The sequence below is a fragment of the Lytechinus pictus genome, chromosome 9 (genome assembly GCF_037042905.1).
Source record: "Lytechinus pictus isolate F3 Inbred chromosome 9, Lp3.0, whole genome shotgun sequence".
In the NCBI taxonomy this organism is placed as follows: Eukaryota; Metazoa; Echinodermata; class Echinoidea; order Temnopleuroida; family Toxopneustidae; genus Lytechinus; species Lytechinus pictus.
The window spans coordinates 6222564-6233863 of NC_087253.1; the positions used below are offsets into that span (position 1 = coordinate 6222564).

The 11300-nt window shown below is 39.2% G+C and overlaps 1 protein-coding gene across 6 annotated transcripts in view; it reads right to left on the reverse strand.

Moving 5' to 3' along the window:
- The window catches only part of LOC129267923 (DNA polymerase delta catalytic subunit-like), a 39166-nt gene extending 31583 nt beyond the window's left edge, over window positions 1-7583 (reverse strand). Inside the window, exon 1 of one of the 6 annotated variants that reach the window (XM_064104562.1) lies at window positions 7559-7583. Coding sequence is in view for 1 of the 6 variants with exons in the window: in XM_064104556.1 (XP_063960626.1) it covers window positions 2165-2183 (19 nt within the window). In the remaining 5 variants the exon portion in view is untranslated. Of the gene's footprint in view, window positions 1-1871; window positions 1995-2164; window positions 2300-6977; window positions 7132-7558 lie in introns of those variants that run through there. The other 5 variants (XM_064104559.1, XM_064104560.1, XM_064104561.1 and 2 more) reach the window with 5 other exon arrangements.
- Window positions 7584-11300: the final 3717 nt, after the last annotated feature.

Genomic DNA, 11300 nt, shown 5'->3' on the forward strand with positions numbered 1-11300 from the left:
GGGGAAATTGACTTCACATAGTTCGCTCAGTTTCGTAGAAGGACTTGATTTTATTAAAGCCATCTTAAATTTGCGCAATCCCATGCAAGTGTTGCATGCGCCGGGCCTTCAATTTTCCTGTGCACGGCGGCATGTATGATGGGGTGTCTAAACTGCGCGGACTTTCAAAAAATATTCATCAGGCTTAAATTTGTTCACAAAATATTCACAATTTGTACAAAACCAATTCAAGAAAAGTTTCCACATTATGACGGCAATATCAATTTTGTTTATCATGAACTATAAGACGAAAATGTGAAGTAGGCCTAGCCCTAGGCCCTAGATCTACATGTCAGTAGAGGCGCACGGCCAATATTGGAGACTGTCTCCAATGTGTGAGATTATCTCCAATATCAGAGACTTTTGTAAAGAATTTGGGTATCCAATATCAGAGACAGTCTCCAGTTTTGGAGTCCAATTTCCTTTGTTTACATTTGCTGCAAAAAGATTAACTTGGCGGCAAATAAAAATGTGATAAGCAGATTCCTCATGAAAAATTACCCTTTTTCACCGTCTACTTTAAAAATTCACCGTCTACTTTTGTTTTGATAAGGATTTTTGTTGTCAATCACACACAAAACAAATGGGCTTCTGACCTCAGTGAGACAAAATTTTGGGTGAAAAAATCATGCTTTTGTTGGTGTCGTTTCTTTTGTCCTTTTGCAAAGCAAGTCTCCAATGTGGGAGATTGTCTCCCCTATTGGAGAGAGTCTCCCATATTGGCCGTGCGCCTCTCTACTGCATGTAACTGTTAGATAGATCTATTCTAGGTCAAGGCCAAGGGGTTTCGCCGGTATCGCGATCTCAAAATTCTATTCCGATAGACGAATGCATGCTGTGCTGGAAAACCATTCTAAAAAAGTGTGACCTAACTTCACGGACCAAAGTTTTTGTGGAGAGTTAATTAACATAATGATAATAACAAAAACTCAAGCTCAAAACTTAAAAGGTGAGCTAATTAAGAATAAGATATTTAGGCCTAGGCTATATCAGTGTGGTAAAATGTACCACAGTCTGGGGCACGCGCGACTGCTCCCTACATAGTATGTAGTACTGTGGGATGGGTTGGAGCAACCACCTCCTTGGTTGGAGCATAGAATATACATGTACTATGGGCTAGAGGCTGTGTGCACACAACAATAGACCCAAACCCCCAAGCCCTGTGCATTCATCCATGCTTGGGTGCACAACTCAGGTCTGAGCATAGCTGCATAGTCAGGCCAGCCAAGGGATCTGATGATCACTTGATAGTCGACCGGTGCGAGACGAGGACGTCTGTGTTTCTACACAAATCTACCTTTGCTTCGCCCTTCGAGTTTCAACTAGCTGCGGCAATTATACATCACACCAATACTAGCCATCTACACCAAGAATACTTCACACCAGTAATCATATCTACAAGTTACTTTGGGCCTGCTTTTTGGTTTATCTTTATTTTCACCGTGCCTTGCACCAACTCCTGTCTGGTGAGTAGGTAAAGACAGTTTCCTTCTGTTAACCCCACTTTCCACCCTCTTTCCCTCACAGGATTTATTATTAGTAATATCCCTAATTTTACCACATCAGATTGACGACAAAATGCTATAGATCTAGTAAAGTACTACATTGAACTCATATTTTTTATGATAATATCTGCTGGCAAAATGAAGATATCGTGATCACTCTAGGCGACACCCCTATACGTACTTACCCGTGCTAATAAACTGGGACTCCACTCACGCGCATTTGGGCCGCCCTAGCTTAGAACTAAGCAATATTATCTAGAAATTGTTACATTGTAGTAATTAAATATGTTCTATTAAATAAATTGATAATGTTTAATCGGTACTCACCGGTTCTTTTGTTGCATTTTCAGACCATTTCTCACAATTCTTCGTAAATATTTGCGGCAAATTTTGTCGCCATAGACAGCTTAGCATCCATCTTTATTGATAAATGGAGCGCCCTTTACGATAGTTGTTAATGCCGCGGAGAAATCGTTAGGCATTTTGGCCTGTGTTCAAGGCGTTCTTTCTGTTTTATTTTTTATATTGAAGATTGTGCATTTGTTGAATAGCGCCGTCTACGTCAGGTATGAGTAGGGAGACCGGACCTAATTTTTATCTTTGGATAGGGTTGGACTTACGTGCTATGACTGTAATCATTTTATAGGGAAAATTTCACTCATACCAACTGCCGAATTTCTTGAAGTTATTCCATTTTACTGCAAAGTTACAAGCGAAGAGAAATTGACATTTTTCCGCCAATAATAGCTCAAAAACCTCCCAAAATATGGTCATCCACGATACGCGTTCACGTCCAATTCAGGAAATGAAGGCCTCCCTCGTAAGGAGGAGTCTCCGCGAATGTTGCTAATGATGTCAGCGCGCCATGATTTTTACGCTGCACGGTCATGAATATGTATTACTTTGACCCCGACTGTCTTCAAAAGTTCGAGTTACGCACCCGTACGGGTGCGTTTAGGTCAGGTTTAGGTCAAGCCATGTCACGAGCGAATGCAATGCATAGAAAGAGAGAGGGAGAGAGAGGGGGAAAGAGACGCGATCGTAACGTCCAGAACCAATGCTTGAGAGGTTATGATGAAATGTGTCTGGGATTATTTGTGTGCATCAAAAGTGTGTCCATTCAATGTACCTTCCCACGTGGCTCACGACACGGCGTGGAAATTTCCTTTGTTTATATTTATGTCTGACATGGTCTGAGAGAGTCTGGCATTTGTCTGTGATTTGCATGTGATGTGGCAGTACATTATCGAGTTGTGTATCTGCTAAGACAGAGAAAGTTTAATCATCACCTCATGAAAAAGGTATTCCCCAAAATTCGAGACGAGATGGGGCGGGGGGGGGGGGGGGGGCGAGGCAAAGAATGAGAAGAATCAGCATGTAGTTTTCAGCATGGGATTGATTTTTTAATTGTGTGATTCTCTTTTTTATCAATTTTATTGATTCTTCTTGAAAATTGTTTTAAATGCTTTTAATCAGGCGCTGGTGGGAGGGGGGGGGGGGGCAAGTTCCCACCCACTCCATTTTGATTTCTTTTTGCTTGATTGTCAGAAATGTATCCAGTTGTCAACTTGACAGTGGCGGCCAACTTCTTTTTGTCAAAGAGCGTTAACCCCACCCCCCCCCCCCCCGTTCTGATAATTGGATTCACCCCTTCAAATAATTAACCCCCTTCTTGATTTTGCACTTTGGTTGTTACCGATTCCAACACAGTCATTATTATATTTGTCGTAGATAGTGAGTTGTAATTGATAAATTTCCTATGATTTGTGAAGGCTTTGATAACTGGGATCCAAAGAACTAATATGATTATAGTTACTCTGTCATGGCAACTACCGTGGGAACGGGGCTCGACCACAATCGTTTCCATGTTCAGAACATGGACCCCTGGGAATGACCCGGCATTTGACCTCCATTCTCAGTCTCCAGATATTTGTAAACAATGATCTTATCTTGGCCGCTGGTCACCATGGTAACGGACATTCCAACGTATGTTCAGTTCATGGACCGAGAGGTCCATGCACAGTTGAATCACGATCAGAGTTGAAACATGGAGAGGGAACTCCATAGTTGAAAAAAAAGACACTCTCGATCTGGAATAAGTGGAATCAGTTCATATAGGATTATATATAAGAGCATTTCTACTGTAAGCATTAAGATGAAGAAAAATAATGACTGAAATGAGTCCGGGAAATGGGCAAAATATTTGGACTTGGAGACGGCTTTTTTTTTTAATCATCCTTTGAAGTTCGAGGGATATATACGAAGACGGCCAGCAAAATTATTGTTCTATGAATTCAATTCTGCATGTAATTGATTTTTTTTAATGTGTGATTCTCTTTCTTATTCGTGATCTCGTTGATTCTTCTTGAAAATTGTTTTTAAATGCTTTTAATCAGTGCTGGTGGGGGGGGGGGGGGCGACAAGTTTCCATCCACTCCATTTTGATTTCTTTTTGCTTGATTGTCAGAAAATTATCGAGTTGTCAACTTCACAGTGGCAGCCAACTTCTTTTCGTCCAAACAGCGTACCCCCCCCCCCCCCCCCCCGTTCTGGTAATTCCTGGATTCACCCCTTCAAATATAACTAACCCCTCTTTTTTATTTAGCATTTTGGTTGTAACTGATTCCAACACAGTCATTATTATATTTGTCGTAGATAGCGAGTTGTAATTGATAAATTTCCTATGATTTGTGAAGGCTTTGAAAACTGGGATCCAAAGAACTTACTACATGTATATGATTATAGTTACTCCGTCATTGCAACTACCGTGGGAACGGGGCTCAACCACAATCGTTTCCATGTTCAGAACATGGACCCCTGGGAATGACGCGGCATTTAACCTCCATTCTCAGTCTCCAGATATTTGTAAACAATGACCACCTGCATGTTATCTTGGCCGCCGGTCACCATGGTAACGGATATTCCAACGAAAGGTCCATGCACAGCTGAATCACGATCAGAGTTGAATCATGGAGAGGTATACAAGTACCTCCAACACCATGGTTGAAAAAAGGACACTCTCCATATGGAATAAGTGGAATCATTTTATATAGGATTATAAGAGCCTTTCTACTGTAAGTATGAAGAAATGAGTCCGGGAAATGGGCAAAATATTTGGACTTAGAGACGGCTTTTTTTATCATCCTTCGAAGTTCGAGGGATATATACGAAGACGGACAGCAAAATTATTATTCTATCAATTAAATTCTTGTGCCGATGAAGGTACAGGTTGGTGGAGGGGGGGGGGGTAGATTGCACCTGCCTTCTGACTTTTGACATCATCCAGGACTATATAATTTAGCATGGTCAACGTTCAATTTTTTTTTTGCTTGATCTCTTTTGTTCAATTACACAACGTGAACTTGTCTCTACCCCGAGGTCTCTACCCAATTTACATAAATTCTCATCACACTGCTACTCCGACCTCTCCCCTTACATCTAACTTATCTCTTTTTCTGCTCCCTCTCTTCTCTTCTCAACCCCCCCTCTCTCTCTCTCTCTCTGGTTGCATCATCTTTGGTCAATATATCAAAGTCTGGCCGGCTCGAAAATTCATTAAAAAAAATATTTAAAAATGTCGAGGTCTCGGTAGCACACCGGCCTTGATGCATCTTGATGAAATATTATTTGGACTGTCTTCTTCCACTTACATTGTTGTTTTGGTTGAATATGATTGCTGCCGCGAGACTTTGATATATCGACCAAAGATAATTCAAAGATTGATGTAAAACATGGGATGATAAATGGACAGATCAAAATACATGCACGGTTGAATGATTACACCAGTGATGAGTCACTAAGTTTACATGTGCAAATGCAAATCATCCACGTGCATGTGTGTAAGCGATACACTCACGATCATTCACAAAGTACATGTAGACAAAATTGCATTGAAACTCCATAGCATTGCGCACAGCGACACCCGCGATGAACTTTGAATTCTCGCGCCGGTTGGGCACGTGACCATAGGCGCGGGACCGCTTGACGTCATTAAGAAAGCGCGTATTTAATCTGGCGTCATCGGGTTTACCACGCCCTTTTTTCGCTGTTCAAAAACTCGCATGGTAAGGGTATTTTGAATTGCAATCCGACACATGATCCTCAGGGATATGCGAAAAAATGATGTCATAATCGGATTCAGCATCGTCGAAAATGCAAACTGGACTCGGTTTACGTACAGAGACTTTAATCGTACTCTCGCTATCGCAGAAGGAATGTTACTTCTCATTATATCTTTTTTTGGCGAAAGCGAGTGAATTGTAAACCGATATGAGTATACAGAGCAAATTATTTCCTTTCTTTTGGTATATAGATCATGATCATACGATGTGAGGATCAAGTGTCGAAAATGCTTCAAAGTGGAATTTTGCTCCAAAATCTCTGACCATTTCGAGGGGAAATGCGACCTATGCGAATTTGCGTGTGTTAGCGCTCGCGCTGACGAACCGTTGTTCAAACCGGTGAGTGAGGGGTCATTTCCGTTGCTTCAAAAGCATGATAAAACACCATGATCTCTTTTATTTCGACATTGATTAGCTTGAGAATATACTTGATGATGATGTTGTTGGCTTATTTTGATATATATTGACTATTTTGTTTTGTGATGGCAAAATAATGAGAGACATGTCGTATTTTTGTGAGCTGCTCGTTGAAGGTCCGTGCGGCGTGTAACAAAAGGCGGAATGCAATTGACGTCCGCGCGGTCTCCCTAGTATGAGATCGAGTGTATAAATACACTCTTCCAAAATAATTATGATTCCGACCTGGCGCTGTTTAACTTCAATCTCTTTCACCTAAATTAGCGATGAATGCTAGCATTATAAAATATATATTATTAACGTCTGACGAAAAGAATAACCAACCGATCAGCTGACGAGAACGCGAATCACGTGATCTTCATATCAGCTTCGATCACGAGTCAGAAGAGAAGAGCAGCTGCCCAGAAAATCAGGAAAAAGCCGTGAAAATGTAAGTTCCCCTTCATTTCTTTCATTTTTTTGTTGTTGCTAACGATGCATTTACACTATAAAATTATAATTTAAATAAGAGAAAGGAATATAGCTTGTACTTGTGATAGGCCTATAATATATAAATATCCTGTTCTCAGAGATTCCTAACCAAAAATACTACTGATGTCGCCTATGAGGTCCATACATGTAATGTTGGACCTCATTGGTACTAGGAGTGATCGTGATGCTTGTTGAGAATATCAGATTGAGTCTGGACTGGGTCCGATACACAATTTACAGCGTGTGGGACCGACTCTAACTTTCTTATTAAGACAGGCAACTTGTAAAATTGTATCCGCGTATCCGTTCATTTATTCAAAAAGATCACGACACTGACAGTTGAAGGAATAAATAGTACTCTCAGACCCTCTTAATAATAATAAATACATCGTCAATAATATAAAGATGAAATTAGACTACATACTCACAAAATAGCGCAAGGCAACATCAATTTCGATACTGAACTTTAGTTTTTAGTAAGACAGTAAACTTCCCGGTCCGACGTCCAGCTCCTAATCATTATACGGTACACGTAGCCGTACCATATACCGTACTTGTTTGTCGCGCGCCGCGGAATCTTTAAATTCGGCGGGACAAACGACTTCCTGTTTTTGAGTACGAGTCGAGTACGTGTACGTCATAGAGATATAAGTGGGTTTTCGCCCAGCGTCGTACGACGCTATCTACGACGTAGAACGATCTCTTTGTTCGTGCGTCCGTCGCGCTCAACTCTCGCTTGTAAGCAGTTTCGCAAATCGCTGAACGCGGCCGGATCGACCGGCTGGCATGGTTGGCATGTAATGTTGACACGCCAACATGTGCATTGTATATGTTCCTACTATGTGCACACAACTGGCAGTGCCATGTGTCTTGCAGTCGCGTCGTCGACCGAGCCATGCAACGGCTTTTCAATCATATTTCAATAATCATACTCGTTTAAACTTCTACTGTAACATTTTGAAATTATACTTAGCTTGATTTTAGTATAATTGAAATGGTACTCACCGAAAAACTCGCATTCGAGTCCATGTTTTGAAGCTTTCAGCTATCAGTGTAGTCAGAGTAGAGTACAACATGTGCATGCACGCGATGGGCGAATGTGTTTACATCGATCGGCTCAGCTTGCTCGCTCTACAAGCGATCTGATTGGCTGTTGACGGCTGTTGACAAATCCTACGTTCTAATGCGGACGCCCGCTAATTTGCGGAAGAACCGTCCGTGATTTGAGCTCAAGAACACTCGGGCCTCTGTTTCCATGAAAGTTGGCGATTTTTGCACACGTACGTTCTACGTCGTACGACGCTGGGCGAAAACCCACTATATAGGGGAGGGGCCGGGGGTTCTAATTTTCGTAACACGTAAAATAGAGGTGATGAAATTTACAATTCAATTAATTCATTATTCAAGTTTCAAAAAAAGGTTTTTTTCAGCTAGTAACTGATGATGTGTTTTTTTTTCGCAATTAACCCCAGCTAGAGTTTTCTTCTAACTTGGCTCTGTTCTCGACCATTCTCCTTTGAGTTGAGTGACTTGGGGAAAATTGAAAATTAAGAGCTCTAGAAAGAAAAAAAAAATCAATTTAACCGATCACATTAGCTGAGATCGAGTTTTTATAGACCATAGACTGATTCTTTTTTTTTACTGACACTGCCCCCCGCCCCTGTCTTGATCCTTGAATTAATTCCTAATTATAAATTATTTTTTTCCCTTGGCTACACTTTAGTGAAACTTCTTTTCGCTCTCCTCTTTCCTCACTCGATCTCCGAGACCTTCTCCTCTTTTCTTCTTCTTCTCCTTCATTCTTTTCTTCTTCCGCTTTCTATTCTTCTCCTTATTCTCTTCTTCCTCCTCCTCTTCTTCTTCTCCTTCTTCCTCTTCTTCTCCTTAATCCTCCTCTTCTCCTTCCTCCTCTTCTTCTTCTCCTTCCTCCTCTTCTTCTTCCTTTCCCTCTCCTCTTCTCATTTTTTTTGTCTTTTTCATCTTCTTCCTCTTATTTTTTTTTTATTTTTTTTTCTTCTTCTAAGCTTCCTCTTTCTCTTCTTCCCTCCTTCTTCCTCTTCTCCTTTCTCCACAAACCTACAACTCCAACAATTAAGACAAGTATGAAAATAAAATCAAAATTCATTGTATTATAGGAATTCAAATAATTTTAATAATTATTTTCTTTTTATAATAAATGTTCACCACAATAATTGTATACATATCATGCGAACCTTCATCCATATCATGGACATTCGAACAATACAAAATCATAATGAAAATTTAGAACATACTCTAGTAACGTAATACAGTGATTGCCCCATTTTCATCATTTTCTTGTTCTCTGGTAAAAGTAGCCCAATTGGTCCATCTAATACCATATTATATCAAAGAATGAGTCACTGACGATGACTGTTACACAAAGATTGCCATCAATAACAAGACTGTCATTCACTATCAGATTGCTACAAATCACTGGGTACTAAGTTTTTATACTGAATGGCCAGGGCCCTGTCTTACGATAGATCCAATCAACCACAACTATGGAAAGCCAGCGACATCTACATCTAAAATACATGTTTGTTCAAAATATTTTCTAGATAATATGATGTAGGCCTATATTCGTATATTCACTGTTTTCGTGACAATTCAGTACGCTTCGATTTATCATCAAAGGGCATTGTACAAATTTCTGAAAGAAAAAGTTATGACATTGATGGATTTCCATATACTTGAGGTGGATTGGATCAATCGTAACTCTGTGTAAGACGGGGCCCAAGATCGCTAAAAATCACAGGGTACTACGTTTTTTATACTGAATGGTCAGGGTCCCGTCTTACAAAGAGTTACGATTGATCCAATCATTCGTAACTCTATGGAAATCCATCAGCGTCATAATTTTTTCTACAGGATATTTGCAAAATGTCCTTTGTAAACAAAGGAGAACACACCAAATTGTCAAGAAATCAATGACTTTATGGATATACATTCGTATCTTATTTTTTTTAACAAACATGCATTTTAGATGTTGACTTTGCTGGCTTTCCATAGTTGCGATTGATTAGATCAATCGTAACTCTTTGTAAGACGGGGCCCAGATTGGCAATTAGACAAACTGAAAGTAGACCAAACAGCACATAGTGATGTTGGCCAATCTAGGAATTGAATCATAAGACCATGGGCCCGGTTTCATAAAAATTGAAAGATGTAAGAAAATTTCTATAACAGCACCAAGCTACTGAAGTCATTCAATTTGATTGGCTTATTGTAAAGTTGATATAGAAATAATGCATTTGTTATTAGAACAGGGCTCAGTCTTACAAAGATTTACTATAGAAGAGTTACCATCAAAGAGTTACCAGAGGAAATCCATCAGTGTCATAATTTTTTCTACAGGAAATTTGCAAAATGTCCTTTCTAAACAAAGGAGATCACACCAAATTGTCAAGAAATCAATGAATTTATAGATATACATTCATTATCTAGCTTTTCTTTTAAAAATAAACATGCATTTTATATGTTGACTTTGCTGGCTTTCCATTGTTGCGATTGATTGGATCAATCGCAACTCTTTGTAAGACGGGCCCAGGTCTAAATAAAACTGGACCCAGGCCGGGTGGCTCTAAAATTGATTCATCAAGTCCATTAGGGAACTGTAGGCCTAATCCCATGTCGACCCTATAGGCACTTTTAATAGTAAAATCTGACAATTTTCTTAATTTGATAATGGTAGGGATCCAAGAACAGGATCTACATAAATGCATGAAGAGCAGCACTTGAACAACACAAAATAAATTGTCCCCAATCCACTGAATCAATCAAAACCATTCTTATTTTAGCCAGGATTTTAGCATCAAATGAAATGTGTTAGTAGCTATAAGGTTTCACAATGATAAAATTTCTTTCCATGTTCAATTTAAAAAAAAAAGGCTGTTAAAGGAGAAATCACCCTGATGAAAAGTTAGCTATAAAAAAATACAAGAAAAATGGTAAAAAAAACATTGATAAAGGTTTGAGGAAAATCCATCAGAAATTAAGAAAGTTATTAGAATTTTTATTTGAGACTTAATATCATTTTTATACAAGCAACTGTCCCAAATGCTTAAATTTAATGTAATATAAAATCCATAAATTCCAATTTATTAATGATTCAAGATGAAAAAAAAATCTTTTCAGAGCGGAGAGAAATAATTTGTCTGTTGATAAACTGAAGTCACAATAAAATCCATTATATGCATATTATATATATATATATATATATATATACATATATGGGGGAAGCAGCACGCATTGACGTCACAAATAATAACAAGTGGATCGCCCCTGGCAGTCTCGTCTGCATTACGCAATTCGATATAGCAGCAGTGCTGCCTTTGAAAACAGCTACATGTAATGAATAATTATTCACAGAAGAAAACACTAATATGATAATAAAATATTATGTCCATTGACCCAAAATGACCTTTGACCATGATCATGTGACCTAAGACATGTGCAAAACAATAATTCATACTTGATTACCCTTATGTTTCATGAGCTAATCCATAAACTTTCTAAGTTATGATGCCAATGCAACACATACTCCCAACACGGCCAGAGTTCATTAACCTTTAAATGACCTTTGATCTCGGCAAAGTTCCTGAAACACACACAGGGTATTCAGGGATACATTGCTGCTCTTATGTCCAAGTTTCCATAAACTTTTAAAGTTATGATGACAATTCCACAAATACCCCAACATTACCCAAGTTTGTTGACCCTAAATGAT